The sequence below is a fragment of the Penicillium canescens genome (assembly GCF_028828765.1).
Source record: "Penicillium canescens strain IBT 15451 chromosome Unknown utg000001l_segment0_segment0, whole genome shotgun sequence".
In the NCBI taxonomy this organism is placed as follows: Eukaryota; Fungi; Ascomycota; class Eurotiomycetes; order Eurotiales; family Aspergillaceae; genus Penicillium; species Penicillium canescens.
This window is the reverse complement of record NW_026703963.1, coordinates 1717851-1742990: the sequence shown is the minus strand read 5'-3', so window position 1 is coordinate 1742990 and position 25140 is coordinate 1717851. Positions and strand designations below refer to the sequence as shown.

Sequence of the window (25140 nt, the reverse complement as noted above, 5' to 3'; positions counted from 1 at the left end):
GGGGATATTTGGTAGACTGGATGGGCAGAGGGGCGCTTCAGATGGGTTTCGGGGTTTCGGTTTGTATTATTTTTTATCTTGTTATTTATCTCCCTTCAGCCTTTTTTTTTTTTTTTTTTTCTTTATGGGGAAGTAGTCTGGAACATGGTATGCAGACATACTTCTCATGCACCACACAATGGTATTTTCATTACATCTTTGCACGACTTCGTTTCTCTTATGTTTTTCTTAGTCTCATAAAACAGGGGTCATAAGCGGGTATACAGTGCCACTGATGAAGAATTGGACAGTCTCTGCAGGAAACCAAACCACGAAGCGAATAACTTATACCATTTCAAACATTGTTTTCGCACTAATTTGGCCTCTCTTTTTTCACCCCTTTTCGCTCATCCTCGTGTGCCTCAGGTTGTAGTTGTTTAAAAATGCTGGGTTAGTCATATACAAGGGGGCGTTAAAGGACTTATGGCCTACGTCTGTATTTCTTTTTCGCTTCTAGTCATAGGCACCGCGGCAACGGCTACTACCGGAGACGAAACCTTGAGTTAGTCGTCGGGTAGATTGGCATACAACTTCGGGGCGACGGCGCGCGACGGCCAACGTTGTTAGCAGTCTTGGCTTGTCTCGGCTTGCAGATAACGCGGCCCACTCTCATTTGTAAATTCAATGACGGATGTATGTATTGATATCGGACAGCTTCGGAGGGTTCATAGACATATATAGGGATATTTGAAGCTATATTGATCCCGCTTTATCTATCTTGGATGTGAACAAATAATAGAACCACATTAACTCTATTTAGTTTCATTGGTCAGTGTATATTCCCAAGTCTTGATATCGTTTGACTGACAACGTGAGGTTGAATAGATCCTCCCAATGATACAAAACCACTCCACCGGAGGCGAGGAGCAGCCTCTTACTATTTCTCAATGGCGTGAATTACAAGAAACTGTTTCCGAGCCAACTCACATTTTGTCGCTGCTCGAGCGAGCACAACCCAACACATCAAATGCATGGATCTCATTAGCAACACCTGAACAGATCATCACGCAGTGGGAGAACATCACAGCACTTCAATCCGAAGGAAAAGATCTTCCATTATTCGGCGTGCCATTTGCCGCCAAGGATAATATCGACGCCGCTGGGTTCTGCACAACGGCCGCATGCCCATCATTTGGCTCTGAGCCCGTCACCACCGATTCAACCGTTGTTCAACGATTGAAATTGCAAGGAGCCATTATAATTGGCAAGACCAACCTGGATCAATTTGCCACGGGTCTCGTCGGTACCCGATCACCGTATGGAGCCGTTGCCAATACTTTCGATCCAAAGCGAGTCAGCGGCGGAAGCAGCTCCGGGAGCAGCGTGGTCGTTGCTCAGGGGCTAGTTCCTTTCTCTCTTGGAACAGATACAGCAGGGTCAGGAAGGGTACCTGCTGGCTTCAATAATCTTGTTGGACTTAAGCCCACGCGAGGGGCTTTGAGTGCACATGGCGTGGTACCGGCATGCCGCTCACTTGATTGTGTTTCCATTTTCGCCTTGACGCTGGAAGATGCAGACCTCATCCTGCAACTGGCCGAGGGGTATGATGTTCGAGATTCATACTCGAGAGATCGGGCCAGCTGGGCGACTGACAAGTCTCCTCGAGGAGCTTTACCCTCCCAACCGAAGCTGGCTATATGCTCCAACCCTGAATGGTTTGGCCGGACCGAGCAGACTGGGCCATATCAAATGGCATTGGCCAAGGCCGAACTGCTGGGGTGGAAGCTAGAGTCCGTTGATTTTTCACCCCTATTCTCTCTTGCCAACCTCCTGTATGAAGGCCCATGGGTTGCCGAGCGATATGCTGCAATCGAGGAGTTTATACGCTCTGTGCCATTGGAGGCCATGGACCCCGTAGTTCGAAGTATCATCATGAAAGCCGAGCAGTTCTCTGCTGCAGATCTCTTCGCGTGCGAATATAAGCGACAAGACCTGTCCCATGAGATCGAGCAGATCTTTGGGCAGTACGACGCGCTGCTAGTACCCACGGCTCCCACATTCCCTACAATGCAAGATCTCATTGATGAACCGGTCGCGGCAAACAGTCAACTGGGTAGATATACCAACTTCGTGAACTTCCTGGATTGGTCTGCTTTGGCAATTCCGGCTGGCTGGAGAGAAGACGGTCTTCCGTTTGGCATCACGTTGATAGGAGGGACATGGGAAGAGCCGCGATTGTTAAAGCTCGCTCGGCGCTGGATGTCTGATGGCCCACGTTTGCTGGGAGCTACGGGTGTGGAATATCAAGAGCTCTGCTTTGAGCTTCCTGTTCCCGTCAATTCGATGCAGCTGGCTGTAGTCGGTGCCCACCTTTCCGGCTTCCCTCTGAACACGGATTTGGTCTCGCGGGGCGCTACCTTGGTCACTGCTACAGCTACAGCCCCGTGTTATCGGCTATTTGCACTGCATACAACAGGCCCAGTATCAAAGCCTGGCCTGAAGAGGGTCAGTGATGGTGGCGAGTCAATCGAAGTGGAGGTTTGGAACATGCCGCTGGACAAGATTGGCAGCTTCCTCGGTACTGTTGCAGCGCCCTTAGGCATCGGATCCATTGAACTGCAAGATGGCCAATGGGTTCACGGGTTTATTTGCGAGCCTGTCGGCCTCGAGAATGCAAAAGACGTCACTAGCTTTGGCGGATGGCGAGGGTACACCCAGTCACTCACCAGTTCTACCGCCGAATCGTCGCGCGTCGCATCTCCTACACCTGCAACCAGTCTCGGTGAGAAGCGTATCACGACAGTTCTGGTTGCCAACCGCGGTGAGATTGCACTGCGCATCATTCGGACTTTGAGTGAGATGAAGATCTCATCTGTGGCTATCTATTCAAGTGCCGATGCTCGTGCGCCACATGTCGCTGCTGCCGATGTTGCACTTCCCCTGGCTGGGAACACAGTATCTGACACGTATTTAAACGGCAAGCAGATTCTGGATTTGGCTATCAACGCTGGTGCTGATGCCGTTATTCCTGGATATGGCTTTCTCTCAGAGAATGCTGACTTTGCCGCCGCCGTTGAGGCTGCAGGTCTTGTATGGATTGGTCCAACTCCGGAGCAAATGAGAGACTTGGGCTTGAAGCACTGTGCTCGTGATATTGCTATCACAGCCGGCATCCCCGTCGTTCCTGGAAGCAAGGGCTTGGTTACCAGTCTTGAAGATGCACTGGCAGAAGCAGACAAGATCTGCTATCCAGTGATGGTGAAAAGCACCGCTGGTGGAGGTGGAATTGGCCTTCAGCGGTGCGCCGATATTGATGCACTTCAAGAAGCATTTGATGGCGTTCGTCGACTGGGGCAAGCAAACTTTGGCGATGATGGAGTTTTCATCGAGCATTTCATCGACCGGGCACGACATATCGAGGTCCAGGTGCTCGGTGATGGCGCTGGTCGAGTCATTTGTGCTGGAGAGCGCGACTGCTCACTGCAGCGTCGGAACCAGAAAGTTGTCGAAGAATCTCCTGCTGGGTTTGTCCCAGTTCGAGTTCGAGCTGACATGCGTCGGGCTGCTGCTGCTTTGGTTGTTTCCTTGCAATATCGCAATGTTGGTACTGTTGAGTTCATCTTCGACATCGACACCGAGAACTTCTACTTTTTGGAGATGAACACACGTCTCCAGGTCGAGCACCCAGTGACCGAGGCTGTTACAGGACTTGATCTTGTCGAATGCATGATGCGCATTGCTATGAATGATTGCACTTCTCTTTTCCCTCAGCAAATAAATGAAATCCAGGTCTCCGGTGCGGGGATTGAAGCTCGTATATATGCTGAAAGCCCCCTTCAAGGATTTCGACCCTCTCCCGGGAAGCTCTTGAATGTCGAGTTTCCATCTGATGTCCGCATCGACACTTGGGTCAGTTCAGGCCAGGAGCTATCATCGTCTTTTGATCCAATGATTGCAAAGATCATCGTATACGGCGATGATCGTCCTGCAGCTCTTCAAAAGCTCTCAGAAGCTCTGGCCAAGACAATCATTACTGGCGTGGAAACGAACCTGAGATATCTGCAGCAAATTGTTGCCTGGGAGTCATTTAGCTCTGGATCCTTCACGACAGGATCGCTCAATACTTTCCCATACGAAGTTCAAGCTGTTGAGGTCATTGATGCTGGGTCAAATACGGCTGTACAGGACTTCCCTGGCCGTCAAGGTCTTTGGCATATCGGCGTGCCGCCCTCCGGCCCAATGGATTCCTACTCGTTTCGTCTCGCCAACAAAATAGTCGGCAATGATGAAAATGCTGCGGGACTTGAGTGCTTGATCCAAGGCCCGACACTGCTCTTCCACTCTCCAACCACCGTTGCTGTCGTTGGTGCCAATGGCCCTCTATTTGTCGACGGGGAAGAAAAGAAGCCGGGCATAGCGATCAGCATTCAAGCTGGACAGAAAATTTCCATCGGAACAGCGACCAATGGTTCTCGAGCCTATCTTGCCGTTCGAGGTGGATTTCAAGTCCCTAAAGTCCTAGGCAGCCGTTCAACATTCGCAATTGGCCACCTCGGAGGACACAATGGACGCAGCCTTCGACGTGGTGATCTTCTTCCATTAGCAGATGTTACGGAAGAAGAATTTCCATTACCCATGGCCCCAATTATTCCTCTGCCGATACCTGAGAACCGAGAATGGGTCGTTGGTGCGATCCCTGGGCCACACGGTAGCCCGAGTCATTTCACACAGGATGGGCTTCAGGAGCTGTTCAATGGTGAATGGACTGTCCACTACAACAGCAATAGGCTCGGAGTCCGCCTCACTGGGCCCCGTCCAGAGTGGGCAAGGCGAACCGGTGGTGATGCTGGTCTGCATCCCTCCAACATCCACGACAGTCCTTACTCAATTGGGAATGTCAGCTTCACCGGTGACGAGGCAGTTGTTTTGACAGCAGACGGGCCAAGTCTGGGAGGATTTGTCGCCTTTGCCACGATTGCGGAGGCCGAGATGTGGAAGTTTGGTCAGATGCGACCAGGCGATCGCCTTCGACTGCACCCTATTTCTCTTGATGATGCGCAGGCGCTCGCAGAGGCTCTCGAGCATTCAATCGCTACTGTGAGCCCACTGACATCAGAAGATTTGAAACACAAGAGCTCGACCGCAGTCTCCAGCCCGATCGTGAAAGAGATCACTGAGGCTGGCCGCTTCATTCGTTGCTGCCAGGCAGGTGATCGAGCCTTGCTGCTTGACTTCGGCAATGAAGATAACTTCACACTACGACAAACATTTCACATCATGAGCTTCATTGAGATGCACCGAGTTTCTCCAATCCCTGGCGTTGAGGAACTCACATCAGGAGTCCGAAGTCTCCATATTCGCTTGAAAGCAGGCTTCTCACTACCCCAAGTCCTTGATGCGCTGGTCGCACACGAGCTTTCTCTTGGAAGTAAACTTTCCTCTCGACTACCCTCACGCATCGTGCACATGCCTCTCGTTTTCGACGATGAGAGGAGCCGCAATGCCATTGCCCGCTATACTTCGACTATTCGTTCCTCGGCACCATATCTACCCAGCAACATTGAGTTTTTGCAGAAACTGAACGGACTTGACAGCCCTACTCGTGTGGAAAGCGTACTCTATGAAGGCACCTTCCTCGTATTGGGCCTTGGTGATGTGTATCAAGGGTCCCCCTGCGCTGTACCACTGGATCCCCGTCATCGACTCTTCGGAACGAAGTATAACCCATCCCGTTCCTTCACCCCCCGTGGTGCTGTCGGTATTGCTGGTCAATATCTATGCATCTATGCGACCGACTCGCCTGGCGGGTATCAGCTCGTCGGTCGTACGGTCCCTATCTGGGATGAGTTCCACAAGCCCCAACGAGGCGAGAAGGCCCCGTGGACCTTCTCGCTCTTGGACCAGATTCGGTTTTACCCCGTCTCCGAAGAAGAGCTATCCGTAGCGGAGGCCGATGGAACCTCCAGTGATCTCATCAAAATCTCCAGCGCTGAGCTGGATCTCGATGAATATGAGAAGTGGCTGAGAAAGAAAGAGAAGGATATCACTGCTGTTCGGGAGCAACGATCGAAGGCGATGCAAGAAGCGGATTTCTTCGATGATCTGCTCAAGCCTTACGATGCGGTCGCAATGCGACCAGGTCGGGGCCAGGAGAGTGACGAAGTTATGATCGGAGAGCGGGTGAAGGCACTTCTGCCTGGGAGATGTTTCCGTTTCGCTGTCAAGGAGGGAGACGAAGTTCAAGCAGGAGACCCACTGGTGAGTGCAATGAAAGTCGACATCGATAGTCAGGTACCAAGCTAATTATAGTTAGATCTGGGTCGAGTCCAATAAAATGGAGGTCAAGATATGTGCACCGGTCACTGGGAAATGTGTGAGACTGTTGGCCGCAGAGGGAGACATCCTTGAGCCCAGTGACGATGTTGTTATTATTCAATAGGCGATACGATATAACGAATGACGAATTATCAGAAAATATACAGTCATAAGCCTAAGACCTTTCACATCCCCACCATTATACAATCTACATGATCAACCCGAGGCACTCGAAAATGGGCAAAAAAGAGGTGAAATAAGAGAGGCCAACGTAGGGCGAGAATAATGCGTGAGACGGTATACTTGCTTCGACGCTTTCGTGTACAGTCCAAAACTCATCAGTGGCACTGTGTACACCTTGATGATCCCTGTTGTACCATGATATTGCTTCTTTTTCACATATCGTTGATAACCCTTAGGGAATAATATTGCAACAGTTCTCGTAGACCAGTGGAGTAGGAGTAGGACCTGGCTACCTGCTTCCGAGGCGCTGCCTTGATATGGTACATGTCGAACCTCAGTGATCTCGAGCGCGCGGCGCTACGAGCAATGAAACTGACAGATGAGTATAGCTGGTACGACGTCCTCAGAAAACGTTTCAAGGTCGCACACAACAACGCGCTGCACGCCTTGAACAACACGGTCTACGGCTGACGTGATTTCTCCCGGGGAGTCGCAGTACGCTCGTAAGTCCAGGAAATCATCCGAGTGTGTGACGCCCTCGAGACGCCATATCCACCTAGGGACAGAATGGACTGTATTGAGCGCAACCTGGATGCCGCCATGCGCCTCAATGTCGCGGTGCCGACGTCGACGACAGTGTTGTCAGATTGGCTGCAGGTAAGGCATCACATACGCCAACTAGAAGGAGCAGTTGGAAAACAGGCAACGTGCGTTCACCTCCCGTGGCTGCCAGCTGCAATCAACCAGCCGGCAGGTCCAGTCCCAGCTGTCCCACCAGCCTGGCAGCCGGGATCTTCCGATCCATCAGAACGACCATCGGAGCCACGGAGCGCACGAGCGCTACGAGTCTCGGAAGGTCGCTGCCTTTAGAGCAGCCAAATCACCGACTTCTTCATGAATCATGCGAAGTGCCTCGATGGAGCAGCGGATGCCCGGACCTGCAGGACCCAGCGAAGCTTCTCAAGTTGTTCAACGTACCCCGCTGCTTCATCCATTTGTGGACTAGTTGCCCACAGAAGACCAGCAAAGGCACCGACTAAAGCCACCTGGGCTGCTGCTGCAAAGCCCCAAAATGATTGAATATGTTCGGGCTGGAAAGATTCAATCAGGTTCATCGCCGATGTCAGTCGGGCACGGGCAGCGGTTCGAATCGCCGAACGAAGAGAAGGAGCACTATCCGGTGTCAGAGCACGGAGTAACGCGCGATGCATGGTCAGCTCTGTTGCCATATGTGATAAATGCAAAGCACCGTTCGTCGATAGTCGTAATGAGGGCGTGGATTCCAGCTGAAGGTTGGCCGGCACTGCCGTATGCCATTCGCGCAACTCCATCGCCAGGGGTTTTGCCAGACTCATCGCACCTGACGGTCCAATCCGCTCAAGTAGTCCGCCCTTTTTTGTTGCGCCAATGGAGCAAAACGTGGAAACAATCCGACTAAAGATCTTTGTCAACTCAATAATTTGCAGGAATGCCGCCCGACCCGCGGCTCCGTCTACATCTCCGTCCCCATCCTCTTCACTGCTCGCATCTTCCGGAAAGTCGTTGAGTGTACACGCGGCAACATCCCAGTCGCTTGTCTCTTCGTTTTCATTAATCTGAGCAGGAATGAGAGATGGGCGTCCGTGCACAAGAACACCCCACTTATCCTGCATGTATAGCGCCCAGGCTAAACGTCGTCGTAGACCTTTCTCCCATTCCGGAATTTTCCAACCCGTACAATCAATATGAATTCCCAAAGTCTGCCCGAGTGATAGGAGTTGAGCCGGAAGAGTGTTGTGGGAAGACCTCATTCTTTGCAATAACAACAAGCCAGCCTGTAATGTAGAGAGTTTGGGCCGCTTCAGATCATCATCCATGGCTCGCATTGCCAGGTTCTCCAGAGCCTCGGCATCTGGTGTCCGAGGGGCCGTAGCGAGAATTCGATCAAAGAGCTTCCAGTCTAGCGCAACCAGGTAGACGGCAGCGAGGAGCGGTGGTGAGAATTCACGGTAGGACCGAGCATATTTCTCCAGGAACACGCCCTTGTCCAATATCGGAAACGTACGGTGCATGATACGAAAATAAAGATTTACCAAGGTTGGGCCCAGCGGACGTATCGATTCCTCGATGCGATCTAGGTCGGCGATGCGTTGCATTTCAGAAGCCGAGTCCTTGTCGGGATAGGTAATGAATGCGGCGGATTGATTCACACGTCGCGGATAGCATCTATCATGGTCGGCGAATGAGATGGCCGATGGCCGCAAATCAAGAAGTTCAGGTTCATGATAGCTCGCGGGACCAATATACTCGGAATGAAGATGAAGCTCTAGACCTAATGTACCATCTAGTCGTGAATTAATTGGATCAGCCGCGGTCTGCTCTTCGACAGAGCCAACAGTGGATGGAGTTAGAGAGCTGTGGTGTCTTTTTGTCCTTTGATAGGGTTAGCTAAGAATACTCCTGTTCGATATCGAAACGTACTTGGTTTCTGCAGTGTTCGGCGACTTCCTGGCCCTTTTCCGCGGCTGGGGACCCTGGAGAAATGTGCATTCAAGACCATTCAAATTACAAAATATGCAGTTGGCTTTCGCCGGCTCCCGTATACATCGCGACTTGCGATGACGGCAGCGATCGCATGGGCGTCGCGTAGGGTGGTGCGCCACCCTAGACGCGGACATTTGAGATCAGCTCTTGTGTTCTTCTTTGGGTGGAGATACCCTGGACACGAGATTATACACTCATTCGTCTAGGTTAACTGAATGGTCATGCTGACGATGTTGACATTGAGTTGTGCACGTCCCCATTTGGTTGAACACATGCCGAGTTTCACGTGACCGTGTATAGTCTTCCTTGTTCAGAGACGCGATATTTGTGGAACAAACCAGATTTCGTGAACTGAATATTTATGTAGCATGTGAAGCTTGCAGGCAATCGGTGCCTTTCTATCCGTGAACGATTTGGGGGCTACAGATACTATAATACCGACACATGGATATTAATGGACGCTCCGGCATGCCTTCTGCGTTGTGATGCCATAATATAGCGTTCAAATGACGAGAATACAGTAAGAAAAGATCATGTTAGCTATATGAAAAGGTAAAAGGAGCCCCCTTCCCCCCAATTTGACTACCCGTCTTAAGGCGTATCATTCGTCTTACTGTGTACGGTATATCCGTTGAAGTTTTTTGAGAAAGGAAAGATAAACAACATTGGTGTATCTCATGGTCTCCTCACTTTCATGTGTCACACCGTAAGCACATGCTTATCCAGCTCTGACCAACCAGAAGCCGACCCTCTTTCAACTTTCAGTGACCCTGCAGGTTCACCCACAGACAGCGAGTCACTGTCTATTTACCAGATCCAACCGGTGGTGTCGCTATCCCACCCTTGACGGTTCCTCTTTCGTAGAAGATTTTCAGGAATCTTAACTAGGTCAAACGACCATAGCCAGTGATTGTTGAGCTTCCTTGCAGACAGAACGCCCCAGTTACGAAACCCGAGCCAGTAACTAACCAGTATAGGTCAGTGAACGTACTCTAGAATATGGGTTACCCAAGAGCAAGCATTGACTTACAGGGTCTTGGTCGCCGAGTCCCATACAAGGTTGTCAGCATTGCTGGGTCGGGCCATGATGCCTATGTCGTTCATTTTTCTAACATAGGTGAGTCAGTTCCCTTTCAGACTGGGTGATATAATGGGCTTTAGACCAGAAGTCTTACTGCAAGGTTCTCTGAAACTCTGACCTGATAAGGTTTCGTTCTTTCAGATCAATATCCTAGAAATTAACAGTGTCGGTAGAGGGTTCCACAAGACGGATTCCGGGAACCTTTTCCCAAACCACAATAGTGAGAAAGCCACCGGGAATTAGGCCTTTACGAGGCTGTCTACCTTTCTCGTAGCTGAGAAGCTTTGGTGTGAACTTGATAACTTCTTTGTCGTCGCTCATGGTGCGATACGCCTGCAGCGCCTTGGGGTCAAAAAACACCGGTGAAGGTTCAGTCTGCTTCAGGCGCCTTGAGTACGGATCTCTGAAATGTGTGCGTTGTGATGTCACAAAAGAACGTCAAAGTGACCAGAACGCATCCAGGAAAGATCACATTAGCTATCAAACCCAGCTTTGGGAACCAAAATCACCTAGGTGTAATATCATATTCAAAGCCTGTTCAGTAACCTACTTCATAACCCATAGAGAACGAGACGTTCCACCCCCCTCACCCTCCCGGGCCCCCCAAAGACATGGAAAACAGACCCTGTTTTTCACTAGTAATGGATATCCCACACGTTGAAAAAAGGCAAATAATGCTAGTTAAATATTCTCAACCTAGCAGGTTACAAGTCAGATACCACCCACGATCATGACCTGTCCGTCCCTATGCCAGCTATTTGGCGGCCAAGCACTAGTAAAAGGGGGATGAATACAAAGAAGATAGGAGGAGGAGGAGGAGGAGAATATAAGGGCTTAGTAGAAGTGTGCCACGCGGTTGGGATACGTCTAATAAACAGTGAAAAAAACCAGAAAAAAAAGATCAGAAAAAAACACAGGAAATAACACTGCTGACTGCTTGTATCTCCAATATTAGTTGATATGAATAATTCAAAATATTCGAATAAGTTGAATGAGCAATAATATCTCCAGCGAGGATTCAGAAGTATGGAAAATCGCGAACTAGGTCCGTGCACGATCAACATCACCCCTTGGCATCCATTTGACCAATTCCAACAACTGCGCATTTCCAAAGATATCCGGCTGTGACATCATCCAAGATCAGATAAGATCCTATCTGATCTATATTCTACATCCCAGCCACAGCCAAAAGGGCAGGCGCAAATACACTTCCCAATGCGTCTCTCCGCCGCGCTCTGCTCACCCAATCACGCTTGGCTGGGATGCTTGAAATCAGCACAATTGCAGCGTATTGCGCGCGCCACAGGTATCCAGTCATCCGGAACGAAGGGTGTGCTTGTTGAGCGGATTGCGACGGAGTTGCAGTTGCAGCATGGTGTTGCCGGATGTCCAAACTCGACTTCCAGCAAGAGCAAGAGCAAGAGCAAGCCAGTGGGGCTCTCAGCAGCAATTACCAATGATGCTGCGCACTCAAAACAACAACTGCCGTGGAGTATCCTAAGCATCGACATGGGAGTCCAAAACCTCGCATTCGCTCATCTGCGGGTCTCCCGCTCTTCGGACTCTGCTTCTGCTTCTCCAGACCCAGACCATCCTCCAGAACTAGAGTTAACGGCATGGCACAAACTTGCCGTTTCAGAGATATCAAATCTGAACCTAATACCGACAACTTCAGACGACCCATCAATACCATCAGAAACGACGCTCCCTGTCACAAAAGCCAAATCAAAAGAAAAAGAAAACTACATACCATCTCGCTACGCCCAAAACGCCTACAAACTGATAACATCCCTCCTTGAGGCCTACAAGCCAACCCACATCCTAATCGAGCGCCAACGCTTCCGGTCCGGCGGCGGGAGCGCAGTGCAAGAATGGACACTGCGCGTTGGTGTCTTCGAGGGTATGCTGTATGCCATTATCCATGCGCTGCGGGAGGAGAGGGGCGGGCCTTTGCAGGATGTTGTTGTTCAGGGCATTGAGCCGAAGAGGGTTGTTCGGTATTGGCTTGAAAGTGGCACAGGGAATGATACCAATGAGAAAGGTGATGATGGGAAGGCGAAAAAACTTACTGCGAGGGACGTCAAGAAGGCGAAGATCGATCTTGTTGCGAGGTGGCTTTCTTCTGCTATGAAGCATCGGTATCAAGATCAAGACCCCAGCAACCGTGGCCCTCGAATTGGCATAATGGAACCTGGGTTGCTTGCAGATACCAAGATCGTGCTAGCATCTCCGTCAAAGTCGCCCGTTCTTCATGATGTTGCCTCTGGATACCTGCAAAAATGGCAGGGCCAGGCGAGCAGGAAGTCCAAAGCTGCGAAAACGAGACCAAGTGACAAGGAGATAGTGACTGAATCTGCCTCTGCCGCTCCTGTTATAGATGGCGTGGCTCTTACTCCTGCAACTACAAACATTGATCTCGGAAAACTGGACGATCTAGCCGATTGTCTCCTGCAGGGTGTGACATGGGTTGAGTGGCAGATGATGCGGGAGCGGATTGTAAGGGATGAGATGAAGGCATTGGAGTCGATACCTGAATAAGTGGGTTTGGATAGCATGGAAAGGCGTGTATGTATGTTTATGCATGTCATAGTTCACTGATATGACTCAAGGAAATAAGAAGTAATATTGTACTATTATCACAACGGTCTACCGCAAATACTGTATGCACTGCACATATTGTACCATGCTCAAATCGGTAGCCTGATAAGTTTCTACTGTACTGTATTCTTCAATGCGTATTTGGAAAATTTCAAGTTTTCTTGTTAAAGAGGATAGAGCCTGGAGTCAATTCATGTTCAAACTGTACGGACACCACAATCTCTCGACCGGCCTTCCAGTACTGTAAAAATAACACATGAAGACAAAAAATAACAACGCACGCATAGGATCATTCCGGATGTAGATCAGTTCAAAATCAAAGATGCCTTTTCGAGAAAAAAACAAACACGAAGAAAACGCACAAGAGGGAAGCACTGGCGCTCCCCGAAGCTGAGGTCACTGGCCCGTGTCAAGATACGAGAAAAGAAATGGTCCGAGTCCAATGGGAATGGTCGTGAAATTGAGCTTCTCATTGGAGTAAAAATGGAGGCAAGGAAATGGCACGCTACTTGTAAGGAATGAGGACAGTCTTCCGGGATTGAAAATTGGCTTGCAGATAGTAACAGCAAGGGGAAGACTGAAACCCAGAAACAATGCATGACACAACCATTGCAAGAAAGTAAGATGTCGAAAAGAAGAAACATTGCAAAAGTGTACCGTAAATGAAAAGCAAAATCGAAACTTTGTACCGAAAACACTTGGCAAAAATAGGTACAATACCAGCGCGCCACTGCGCGATTAGAAGGAAATAGGAACTTTCTCTCAGATCATCCACGGGCTCGTAACACACAGCTCCATGGAAGGGCTGGGACACCCCTCACATCCGTGCGAGAAGTGCTTAGATGAAGTTGCGGCGCCAGTTGGCAAGGTAAGGCTTGCCGCTGGGGGTACCGCTAGGAGGGGCGGGGTGACCGCTGGCAGTGGGGAAAGGCTTAACGCTGGGGGTTCCAGAGGGAGTGCGAGTAGCGAACCCGCTGGAAGAAGGGGTGAGGGTGCGGGTGCGGCTGTAGGAGTGGGCACCGCTGCTGTAAGGGGCACTGCTGGTGGAAGCCGTAGTCTCGGGAATGGGGACTACAGCCTGAGTGTCCTGAGCACCCTCTCCGTTAGATCCGCTTTGCTGGTTGTTGTTGGCAGCAGGAGCAGTGGTCTCGGCGCCCTGCAATGGAGTCAGTAATGTTTCACATTCGGAGTAAACAAGACATACAGCAGTCACGGTCTCAGTAACGGTAGCGGTAACGGTAACGGGGTTGGGGTTGCAAGAGCCACCGTTGCCAGCACCAGCGGAGGCGGAGGCGGAAGGAACCTCGACGAGGGTGACAGTCTCGGTCTTGGTGGAGTGGAGGGTGTTGGTGTGAGTTTTGGTCGTGTCAGCCTGGTTATTTCCCTGGTGACCAGGCTTAGTGATCTCGGCACCAGCGCCGGATTCGGTCTATATCAGTTAGTCGGAGATCAATCATCGATGTTATCAGAATTCATACAGCAGTGACAGTGTGGTCCTGGGTGGCAGTCTTGTAGATGGTGGTGGTAACGAGACTGGTTGAATCACCAGAGCCCACGGTGTAGGTAACGGTGATAGCGCTGGCAGACTCGGAGCCAGACCCAGGAACGTTAGTGCCGGCAGGGGCCGAGGCAGAGCTGCTCAGGATGCCAGAAGCGGAGGACGAGCCAGAGGGACGACCAGTGGGGTAGCCAGTGGGGCGAGAGGTGAAGGGAGTACGGGTGGTGCGAGGCTTGCCAGTAGAAGCAGACGAGAAGTCCGAGGCAGAGGCACTAGCCGAAACGGAAGCCTCAGCAGAGCTGGAGGGAGCAACGGAAGCGGCCGAGGAAGCGATGCTGGAGACCGACGAAGCGGAAGAGGCCACGGAAGAAGCAACGCTGGAACTGGCAACGCTACTGGGAGCAATGGGAGCAACCGAGCTGGGAGTCTCGACGCTGGAGGGAGCAACAGATGGCACAACCGAAGGCTCAGCGGAGGGCTCAGCAGAGGGAGTAACTGGGGCCTCGGGAGCAGGCTGGGCAGGAGTCGGGTAAACTTGCACGGTGGAAGTGGACTCGGGTGCAGGTGCAGGGGCAATGCTGATGGAACGGGCCTGGTTCGCACGGCGAGCGTGAAGACCCTCATGGGTAGCATGGCCCATGGCAGCAAGAGCAGCCACGAGGGCGACAGAGACCTTCATAACCATTTTGAAGTAATGAGTGTGGTTAACGAGTGTGTAAAGGTGAGATAAAGAACCTTGAAAGGTAGGCGAAGAAGAGAGAAGCTGAAGGCAGAAAAAGACAGGAAAGATAGATGCACGAAATCAATTCGTGGAAGGAACGTATGCTTCTCTAGGAAGTAAAAGAATTGAAGGAATGCACTGCAAGCTTAAAGAGAGAAGAGAGAAGAAGAGAAGGAAGCCAAGGCGGGATAGCCTCATATTAATTCATTTCGCTAGATTAAAGTGATATAACTCCATGCATTACACTACAATACACTAAGTATACTGTACAGTATTCGGCGGATCTCCAACTGCCAACGTGGTCTCCACTGTCTCAGGCACAAGTGTTTCATTGGTCTACAGCAAGCGGAAATTGACCTTTAATCTCACGGAAAATATCCCTATGAACCGACTTCTTATTGAGGGCTTGGGGTGGCGTTCAACTGACGCCACATGGCATCAGTAACTCATCACCCCTTTTCTTAAAATGAGCTATATGATAGGGTAATGATTGGGCAAGGCTATATGCGAGTGACCAAAGGGGGCGCGCACGAGCGGTTAATTTAAGGTGAGACGACACATTGAAGTGGCACTGGCAACCGTCTCGAACCGAATGCGCTGAGCAGAATTCGCACAGAATATACAAGTACAGTATCCATATATCCCGAGTTGTATGCCCTGGTGGGAAAATCCTTCCCCGTTTAGGCGGCAATCGGATCGTTTCAGCCGTTACAAAACCATACCATACCCGATGGTTTCACATTGAATGCCATCTCAAGGGTCCGCTTCTCTATAAAATTTGAAATGACGATGATGGAATCTGGTCTAGCCCCTCGGGCTGGATATGAAGGTCCTGTGCACCTGTCAATGCCGTGTGGGGGCTATCCGAGTAGAGACGGCAGACTTCGGTCTATCATGTTTCATTTCCGGAGGCCGAGTTGCGCCATTTGTGTTTGTAGTATGTCGGGCTTGTTTTCCCCTTCCCTGAATTCAGGCCTGGAATTGTCTCATTGTACTCCATACTCCGTATGGGGAGGAGTAGACGGAGAAGCTTTCGACATGAAACATCTGACTCGGATTTTTAGACCCCCTGCCCCTCTCTCGCTCACCAGCCTCACCACGTTGATTGGCCTTTTACTGGGGTTTGCAAACTTGGAACTCGGCAATTGTGAATCTTAGTGTGTCTGATCTAGTGTTTAGTCCCTTGAAGGTTCGTCTCGAGTTGAAGCCCTGAGATATCCAGATGTGTAGAAGTGTAGAAGCCAAGGCGGTGACGCACGATCTTATTATCATAGGGCTACAAGTATACAACCTCCAAAGATCAAAGATCAAAGAATGTCGTACCAAACCCTCCGCACCCAATACGCAACCCTCCTAAAACAATTCCTAAAATCCACCAAAGAATTCGACGTCCTAACAACCATCCCCCCAGACCACTCCGCATCAGAGACCCTCTATGTCTTAGATTCGAGCTTCAATCCCCCCACCCTCGCCCACCTCCGCATAGCCAGCACCGCCCTACAAGCAAACCCCAAGCCCCGTCCCCGTCTACTCCTCCTCCTGGCAACGCAAAATGCAGATAAACCCTCCAAACCAGCCTCCTTCGAGGACCGGCTGGCAATGATGGAGCTATTCGCCCGCGATCTGCGGGCACACCTTGCGAGAACACCCGCCTTCGCGGACACCGCCGCCTCCTCGGAGTTCGAGCTGCCGGTCGAGTCTCTGCCCTTGATTGATATTGGCGTGACTAAGAAACCGTATTTCGTGGATAAGGCGGCGGCTATTGAGGGCTCGGATCGGTATCCTGTTGCGTTGGAGCAGGTTCATCTTACAGGGTTTGATACGCTGGTGCGTATCTTTGATGTTAAGTATTATCCGCCGCATCATACGCTCGGTCCGCTTGTGCCGTTTTTGGAGAAGCATCGGTTGAGGGTTACTATGCGGCCTGGGGATGCGTGGGGTGAGAGGGAGGAGCAGCTTGCTTTTTTGGATGCTCTTACTCGAGGGGATCGGGATGCTGAAGGCGGGCGGAGGGAATGGGCGCAGCGCATTCAGTTGGTGGAGGGGAGAAAACCAACAGAGCCGCTTGTCAGTTCTACTCGAGCTCGCGAAGCTCTGCACTCTGCTCCGCGGGACTTGGACTGGCTGGTACCAGATCTGGTCAGGCAGTATATCCTCTCTGAAGATGCCTATCCCAGAAGTGAAGGTGGGACTGCCAAAGTGTAGATAGGCATTCATATCTGTCAGGTATTAGAATAGTCTGCATCCTCGTATAATGATACAATATGATTGAATAAATGCATCCCATACGCCAAATCCCAAGTGTTGTCGAAACGCGCACCTGTTAAACCCAACCACTTTTGCTCCGATCACATATCATACATCACAGTAAAAGTAAAGGTCAAGCTCACCGGTCAACCGGCAGAACTTCTCTTCCTCTTCACAATCCTCAACATCCAATATCCATCACTGATCCTCCTCTTCCTCCCTCTTGCCAAGGGTATATGCCAGTCCACCACCGATCAAGTTAACCAAACACAGTCCCATCGTTGCACCCCGCACCACACCGCGCACACCGAACTTCTTCATGAATGGCTGACGACGCCGTGCTGCTAGGAGCAGGTACAGGCCTGAGAATGCGGCGCTCATACCGGCTGTGTCGGTCTTGAAGCCCTGCAGGTTGGCATAACTGGTGAAGAGCAGTGCTGGTGGGAAGAGCATGGGGAAGAATTGGAATGGCTTCATGTGCTGTGCTGCGATCAGCGATGCGAGGAGGGATGGTGGGAACGAGTTTTCTGTTTGATATACTGTGTCAATGCTGTTTTGTTGTTTGCACTGCTCGCCATGGTTGGATCTATGAGGTGGGATGTCGATTGGTACTTACCACCCCAGGCGCGGAAGCGCTGGACCAGCGTTTGCTTGGTTTCTTCAATAGTGTCGTCGTCGGCCATTGTGAGTGATTGTGGTGTTCTCGGAGGTGGTGGTTTTGGTGAGGTTCAAGAACGGTCTATGACGATTGAAGGACTAAGACGGTTGGAGCTTTGACAGCCAAGATTTGCCGCTGCAGGTTGGATAATAAGACGTGCACTAATTCCCGGGTTGGAATGAGAACTGGCGTTACTCACAAGAACTGCACAGAGCGGAGCCCGGGCAAGTTATGTAACTATCGCAATCCTACAGACGTTCCGACGCTTGGCAAAGACACCTAACACACCCCAAATCAGCCAACCTCCCACTCCACCCGGGATTTATCTCGGACCATATCAACTCCCTGTTTTATTCACGCTGCTTAGTCTAACTCTGACTCGCGCGTGATTGGCTTTCGTTTCTCCGTCCTACGCCACCCAACACCACGAGACCAGCAGTCCCCTCAACACAAAACAAACCAACCTCGAAACCGAGATCTCCGACCGAGAAAACACGGTCGCTATGCCCTCCGCAACGGCGTCAGGCTCCGATGCCAAGGGCGGCGCGAGCTCTCGCGACCACAACCAGGGCAATCAGAATCGCAATTATACCCCAGAGCAAAAGGCGGCGGTATTGCGGATCCGCAAATGTCAAGCGACAGCATTCTATGAGATCTTGTCGGTCGAGCGGTCGTCTACGGATAATGAGATTAAGAAGGCCTATCGCAAACAGAGTTTATTGACGCATCCTGATAAGAATGGTTATGATGGCGCCGACGAGGCGTTCAAGAGTGAGTGATGAGTGGACCCCGAGCCTGGTGTTGATTTCTATGAGAGCCGCCACTAATGCGCTATTGCAGTGGTATCCCGCGCTTTCCAGGTCCTTTCTGATGAGGACAAGAAATCTCGCTATGACAAGTTCGGCGGCGACCCTGATAGCAGATTCCAGCCTGGACCTAGTGCGTCAAGCGGTGGCTCTCCGTTCAGCGGATTTGGAGGTGGCGGTGGATTCCCGCGCGGAGGTGGAGGACCTGGCTTCGACGACGAGATTTCACCAGAGGAACTATTCAACAGATTCTTCAATGGAGGATTCGGTGGCATGGGCGGTGGGTTCGGTACGTCAAAAGAAAAAGCGCGATTATAGCGAAAAACTCAGAACTCAAACTAATCACCACATTCTCACCTTCTAGGCGGACCCCAATTCGTGTTCAATATGGGCGGAGGCCCAGGATTCCGCGTCCACCAGTTCGGCGGCGGCGCACCACGCCGCAGACCTCGCACAGCAACAACAGCAGAGCAGGAAGCCCAGATAGACGGACGCAGTTTCCTGCGCCAACTCCTCCCGCTCATCATCCTATTCATTCTCCCGCTCCTCTCGTCTCTCTTCTCCGGGTCCTCCACTCCATCCGGGCCCTCGTACCGATTCGACACCCCTGTTTCTCCGCATACCCTCGGCCGCACAACCCCCAAACTCAACCTCAATTACTTTGTCAACCCGCTCGACGTGGATAACTTTAGTGCGCGGAACTTCCGGGAATTGGACTCGCGTGTTGAGGTGGATTACGTTCGGACGCTGCGCAATGAATGTGATGCTGAGGCCAATGAGCGGGATCGCAGGTTGCAGGATGCGCAGGGTTGGATTTTCCCGGATGTCGAGAAGATGAAGGCTGCTAGGGCTATGGAGATGCCTAGTTGTAAGCGGTTGGAGAAGTTGAGAGGGAAAATTAGACTTTGATGTCTTCAATGCATGATGTCTTTTGATGTTGTCTGGTCTGGTTGTCTCGTCTGCTGACTACATAAGTTTTAGACTGCTCGGCTTGTTTATGGCATTTTCCTTTCTCTTTTTCTCTTTCTCTTCGGTCCTCCTTGGGGTCTCCCGTGATCGGCCTTTAATATTATTAGCATACACCGCAGCAGGCGGCGTCTGTTGGAGTTGATCTTCTTTCGCTTTCCTTGTACATTGTTGGGGAGCTTGAATGCATTTTATTCTTGTCCTTTGTGCTTATCCTGATCCAGTTGGCTTTTGTTCTTTAACGTGCTAGAGTCAGTTTTAGGCTATAGGTATGTATCATGCATGTGTATAAGATGACAGACTCGAAGTTATATGATCTATGTTTATTTGTTGACCGTACATAATATATAGACTGCTTTACCTGGAGTATCTCTACCGAGCTCTTTCTTGTCCAATTAACCGCATTTACATGGCTGAGAATCAGCCCAATGAGCCTCCATCCATGCATAAGTAGATATGACATGTTCCTTCTTACCAACCCTGTCATCCTGAACAAACATCTCAAGCGCCTAATCTACAATGCTAACCGCATCCCTCACAAGCGGGACCCTTTCATCCAAAATGCCAGACTTCCCATTACTCGAAGGGACCAGTTTAGCTCCAGAAGACGCCCTAACCGATGACGACGACATCCTCCACCGCTTAGTTATCCACAGAAAAAGGAAACGTTCTGATACCTAAAACTCTAAGATCCAATCCGTGAGTTTATTCCATCTTTGCGGCGGGCTTTGCCAAGTTGCCGAGGACGATGAGTGGTTGTCTGGCACACGACATATAACCGCGTGAAACCATACGGATATTAAACTTAGGTGTATCTCAACACTTTTAGGGTTGTTGTTAATAAGGTTATAGATGTCTTTGACGAAGAGGAGAAGGAATAGCAATAGGCAAATAGGAATGGTCTGGTTTCTAGGGTTTCTAGGGTTTCTTAGGCCGGGGTTATGAGGGCTACCTGTGTTCACAATCTACATCATTAACACAATTTTTGAACCACTAAGTCGAGGAACTCGAATATGGTCAAAAAGAGGCGAAAGGGCAAGGCCAAAGTAGGGTGAAAACAATAAAAGAAACGGTACACTCGCTTTGAGGCTTTCTGTAGAGACTGTCCAAGACTTCATCAGTCGTACTATATAAGTTACACATGTAAGACTACTTGTAAGTTAGTATGATTCTTCCAAAGAGCTAGTGTGAATTGGATATTAAAATTATGATTGAGCTGCTGTGAATATAGTCCATGATCAGACAAAATTTCTTGATAGGTTACGATAGTCTTTACTATGAACATCAGAGATTAAGGAAAGGAATACAGCCCTGGAGGCCCGAAAGTGTCAATTTTAGTGTCCGTTCTGAGAAGGTTCTTTTGTGCCTCGGTTTACCAAGAAGAGGACTATGAATGTGGCTGCGTTGCGACAATAGTTCCTTATGAAGAGCACAGACTGCTCTGTATGATTATTACAATATACAAGCTGTTAGTTGTTGGATGTTCTTGGTTGCATGCCTGCATGCCGATACACGCTAACCATAAAATCGACTTTGAAGATACAACGCTCGTCGTTGCCTGCACCGCGAAATCACAAGTACTATTGATGTACCTTCTGCTTAGTCAAAGTCATCATAACCGAAATTCGAACGTTGGAGACGAACCTCAGCGATCACCACAGAATCACCAAACGCGCTTCCCCCGCGGATCTCAACACCGGAGTTGTCGAGTCGCCACTCTACTTTCACGATTTTACGATCCCCACCGTTGCGATTCTAACCACCAGCCCTTCCGAGGTCGACTTCCAGAAAATGTCGGATTCCCTCTCCGACGCGGACAAGGTGAGCTAACGATTTCATCCTGTACAAACCAATGAAGTCTCCGGAGTGTGTTGAATTAACATCCCCTCAGATCCGCAACAAGCGCCTCGCAAAGTTGTCCAACCAAAACCCGTCCCCATCGCAAGACAATATCTCCGATTCAGCGCAGTCATCGGCTCATACCTCCCCGTCACAATCGCCCTTGTCTGCCCACCCGCCAAGTGGTTTCTACAGCGAGTCTCCGTCGTCCCTGCACACCGCGCAACAGTCGGAGGGGAAACGTATCAAGATCACACCAGTTGCTCAGACCCCAGAGCGAACACGATCCAACCCGCCTTCAGCCCCCGGCACTCCCCCACCACAGAAAATCGAGAGTATCGAAACTTTCGAAGACCGCACATTAAGCGCCGTGTTCAAGGTGACCCTCAAGGATGACGGGCGCCAGGATATTCACGGCAAGCGCACCTTCTTGCCTGGACTACGCAGCGAGTTAGAAGCAGAGGGCCAGGATCTGCGTATTCAAGTCTCCGTCTTGGATCAGGCTCTTCTGGAAGCTGCGTCGAGCGCTGAAAGGAACCGTCCTTTGGATTATTTGCTGCCATGCTGGAAACGTATCACACGGCTTTCAAATGGTTTCCGGCGGGCTGGAGATGATGACCCGAAGTACCAGATTCTTTGCGAGGCGCGCCGGCTATGCATGAGCTATTGTATTTTCGCGATTACCATGCCGGAGATGTTCGGGTACGTTTCACTTGAATGTGGAAGCTTCCACTGGATGTACTGACTGGTTTATAGAAGCGATGGCTCTGGGCAATCATTGGCCTCATACCTACTCCTGGACCCCGAAGAGGACCGTGGTATTGACTTCAATTTTATGAACGAAGCCGTTAAGAGGTTTGATGAAGATGAGAGTATCAAGCCTGCATTTATTACTGCTGTCGAGCAGCTGAGTGCGCAGCTTTCATCTATGGATGTTAATGAAGACTACAAGCCCTATACCGTTGCCCTTCGCAATCTTGTCCGCCACGGTACCATCGCGGCTGCAATTACAGAATCATCGATTTTCAACGCCTCAAAAGACCCGGCCCAGTTCGAGAAGGTCACTCTTCTAGGCCCTTGGTTCAGCCTGTCGCCCCTTCAGGGCAACGTCACCTTGTCTTATTTCTCCAGCCCCAAGACCCGCGATGCAGCATACATCGCGAACGCGCAACGGTCACTTCGGATGACACAGCAACTGCTGAGCTCCGACCTTCTTGACGTGATTAACCACCTGATTCGGGCTTCGAAGGAGGCTCGGGATCGCGTTTTGGATTGGTTTGCTACTGCTCTTAACATCAACCACAAACGGCGCGCAATGCAGGTGGACCCGGAACAAGTGTCCTCGGATGGATTCATGTTCAACCTCACAACTTGTCTAGACCAGCTCTGTGAGCCTTTCATGGATGCGTCGTTCACCAAGATCGACAGAATTGACTCGGATTACCTCCATCGAAACTCTCGGGTTGACATGCGTGACGAGACTAAGATCAATGCCGATCAGCATGCATCCGATGCATTTTATTCCAAGAAGGCTGACGGGACTTCAAACTTCATCACCGAAATCTTCTTCTTGACTGTTGCTGCTCATCACTACGGCAGCGAGTCGTTGACCTCGAAGATGGAACAACTTGAAAAGGATCTACGACAGATGGAAAACATGATAACTAAGTTTGAACTTGAGCGCCACAAGTGGATCAACAACCCGGCACAGCTTACCACTTTCGACAATGCCCTCAAGAAGTACAAAGACAAGTTCGATTTGGGGCTGGCTTTGAAGTACAGCCTTCAGGGTGTGCTGTTCGATGATCATTGGCAGAGCCGCTCCATGCTTTTCATGCGATATGTCACCGTATGGCTTTTGAGACTCGTATCGGGCGAGGACTTCCCCAAGAAACAGTTCTCGCTCCCACTCCCAGAGACACAGCCAGAGGTATTCAAGTGCCTACCAGAGTATTTCGTGGAAGACATTGTCAGCAACTTCAAATTCATCATGTGGTGCATGCCACAAATCATCACAGCCACCCAAGGCGATGAGCTGGTAATGCTGTGCATCACATTCCTGGAGAGCTCCGCCTACATCAAGAACCCTTACCTCAAAGCCGGACTTGTCTCGATTCTGTTCCGAGGCACTTGGAAACGCCCTGGTGGCGCCAGTGGCGTTTTGGTTGACCTGCTAAACTCGCTTCCATTTGCCAACGATTATCTCCTCCATGCAGTTATGAAATTCTACATTGAGGCAGAGTTCACGGGAGCGCATACACAGTTCTACGACAAGTTCAACATCCGATACGAGATCTTCCAGATCATCAAGTGCATCTGGCCCAACACACTCTACAGAGAGAAGTTGTCCAATCAAGCCAACCAGAACCTGGACTTCTTCGTCAGGTTCGTCAACCTTTTACTGAACGATGTGACCTATGTTCTTGATGAATCATTTGGTGCCTTCAAGACCATTACTAGCACCCAGTACGAGCTCAATACCGCTGGTGCCTCGATGGATGCTGCCACCCGCCAGCAGCGAGAAGAGCATCTGTCACAATCCCAGCGCAGTGCCAAGAACTACATGCAGCTCACCAACGAAACCGTTGCTATGCTGAAGCTATTCACCGAGGCGCTGGCAGATTCATTCACAATGCCCGAAATCGTGCAGCGCTTGGCAGACATGCTGGATTACAACCTTGATGCCATGGTGGGTCCCAAGAGCGCCACTCTTCGCGTGGACAACTTGCAAGAATATGGCTTCAACCCGCGTGCCCTTCTGAGCGAGATCGTCGACGTCTATTTGAACCTGATGGGTAAAGAGAACTTCATCCTGGCCGTTGCTCGCGATGGCCGATCCTACAAGCCCGCCAACTTTGAGAAGGCGGCTGATATCATTCGCAAATGGTCTTTGAAGTCTCCCGAGGAGCTTCGTCGCTGGGGCCAAATGCAGAAGAAGGTACAGGCAGCTAGGTTGGCTGATGAGCAAGCAGAGGAGGATCTTGGAGAGATCCCTGATGAATTCCTTGGTATGGTTCCCTGCTATGGCCTTATTTTCAAGAAATTGCTAACATTTTTTAGATCCCCTTATGTACACTCTCATGGACGACCCTGTCATTCTCCCTGGCTCACGGGTCTCCATCGATCGAGCTACTATCCGCTCGCATCTGCTCAGTGATCCACATGATCCCTTCAACCGTGTCCCCCTGAAGATGGAAGATGTGGTGCCTGGTAAGAATCATACTTCTATAATGTTCGTTGTCAAGTCTAACAATGTTTCTCGCAGATACCGACTTGAAGGCCAAGATCGAAGCATTCAAATCGGAGAAATTGGCTGGCAAACGGAAGGAGATGGTGCCTCGTGAACATATGGACACATCTACGGGTTAATGCGGTGTATGGGTGTGCCCTTTGCATTGCTTCATTCATGGCTATTTTTGCCGCATTTCTATTAGCGCCCCTAGCATAGAATGCTGAAACATTGACGATAGAACGAGAGCTCTCTACTTACCTTGTGCCTCTAGGGCCATGACGCCAATCAATCGTTCACTATGGTCAAACAATTCACCATATTTTAACGTTCTTTGTAGCCAAGCAGAATAGTCAGAAGGTCAATAGAGAGCATTTTTATGCATATATGGCTTTTCTGCCTTTGTTCGACTTGGATCGTCGATCCATCTTCTCGAGCTCTCGGGGTTTGTACTCCCAAATTGACCGCTGTCTCAGCCAGGTAGATCTCTTGAGGGT

The 25140-nt window shown here is 50.4% G+C and overlaps 10 protein-coding genes across 10 annotated transcripts; 6 read left to right on the top strand and 4 right to left on the bottom strand.

Annotated features, from left to right (window-relative positions):
• Positions 1–873: 873 nt before the first annotated feature.
• On the top strand, positions 874–6418 carry N7446_000663 (uncharacterized protein; the record flags this gene model as incomplete). The annotated part of the gene is made up of 2 exons (XM_058509430.1): positions 874–6237; positions 6293–6418. 2 exons carry the CDS (start codon positions 874–876, stop codon positions 6416–6418), a joined length of 5490 nt encoding a protein of 1829 aa, XP_058378409.1.
• Positions 6419–6801: 383 nt separating this feature from the next.
• Positions 6802–7375, top strand: N7446_000662 (uncharacterized protein; the record flags this gene model as incomplete). The annotated part of the gene is made up of 3 exons (XM_058509429.1): positions 6802–6936; positions 6991–7134; positions 7160–7375. The coding sequence occupies 3 exons, from the start codon at positions 6802–6804 to the stop codon at positions 7373–7375; spliced, it is 495 nt and encodes a 164-aa protein (XP_058378408.1).
• Position 7376: 1 nt separating this feature from the next.
• N7446_000661 (uncharacterized protein) lies at positions 7377–9134 on the bottom strand (the record flags this gene model as incomplete). The annotated part of the gene is made up of 2 exons (XM_058509428.1): positions 7377–8871; positions 8938–9134. 2 exons carry the CDS (start codon positions 9132–9134, stop codon positions 7377–7379), a joined length of 1692 nt encoding a protein of 563 aa, XP_058378407.1.
• A 673-nt stretch (positions 9135–9807) lies between these two features.
• On the bottom strand, positions 9808–10086 carry N7446_000660 (uncharacterized protein; the record flags this gene model as incomplete). Its single annotated transcript, XM_058509427.1, has 2 exons — positions 9808–9964; positions 10031–10086. 2 exons carry the CDS (start codon positions 10084–10086, stop codon positions 9808–9810), a joined length of 213 nt encoding a protein of 70 aa, XP_058378406.1.
• Positions 10087–11296: 1210 nt separating this feature from the next.
• Positions 11297–12619, top strand: N7446_000659 (uncharacterized protein; the record flags this gene model as incomplete). The annotated part of the gene is made up of 1 exon (XM_058509426.1): positions 11297–12619. The coding sequence occupies one exon, from the start codon at positions 11297–11299 to the stop codon at positions 12617–12619; it is 1323 nt and encodes a 440-aa protein (XP_058378405.1).
• Positions 12620–13517: 898 nt separating this feature from the next.
• Positions 13518–14862, bottom strand: N7446_000658 (uncharacterized protein; the record flags this gene model as incomplete). Its single annotated transcript, XM_058509425.1, has 3 exons — positions 13518–13835; positions 13884–14108; positions 14158–14862. The coding sequence occupies 3 exons, from the start codon at positions 14860–14862 to the stop codon at positions 13518–13520; spliced, it is 1248 nt and encodes a 415-aa protein (XP_058378404.1).
• A 1350-nt stretch (positions 14863–16212) lies between these two features.
• Positions 16213–17103, top strand: N7446_000657 (nicotinate-nicotinamide nucleotide adenylyltransferase; the record flags this gene model as incomplete). The annotated part of the gene is made up of 1 exon (XM_058509424.1): positions 16213–17103. One exon carries the CDS (start codon positions 16213–16215, stop codon positions 17101–17103), a length of 891 nt encoding a protein of 296 aa, XP_058378403.1.
• Positions 17104–17343: 240 nt separating this feature from the next.
• On the bottom strand, positions 17344–17828 carry N7446_000656 (uncharacterized protein; the record flags this gene model as incomplete). The annotated part of the gene is made up of 2 exons (XM_058509423.1): positions 17344–17672; positions 17762–17828. The coding sequence occupies 2 exons, from the start codon at positions 17826–17828 to the stop codon at positions 17344–17346; spliced, it is 396 nt and encodes a 131-aa protein (XP_058378402.1).
• A 478-nt stretch (positions 17829–18306) lies between these two features.
• On the top strand, positions 18307–19518 carry N7446_000655 (J domain-containing protein; the record flags this gene model as incomplete). Its single annotated transcript, XM_058509422.1, has 3 exons — positions 18307–18574; positions 18644–18898; positions 18974–19518. 3 exons carry the CDS (start codon positions 18307–18309, stop codon positions 19516–19518), a joined length of 1068 nt encoding a protein of 355 aa, XP_058378401.1.
• A 1848-nt stretch (positions 19519–21366) lies between these two features.
• N7446_000654 (ubiquitin-ubiquitin ligase UFD2) lies at positions 21367–24783 on the top strand (the record flags this gene model as incomplete). Its single annotated transcript, XM_058509421.1, has 5 exons — positions 21367–21396; positions 21467–22116; positions 22171–24422; positions 24475–24624; positions 24680–24783. 5 exons carry the CDS (start codon positions 21367–21369, stop codon positions 24781–24783), a joined length of 3186 nt encoding a protein of 1061 aa, XP_058378400.1.
• Positions 24784–25140: the final 357 nt, after the last annotated feature.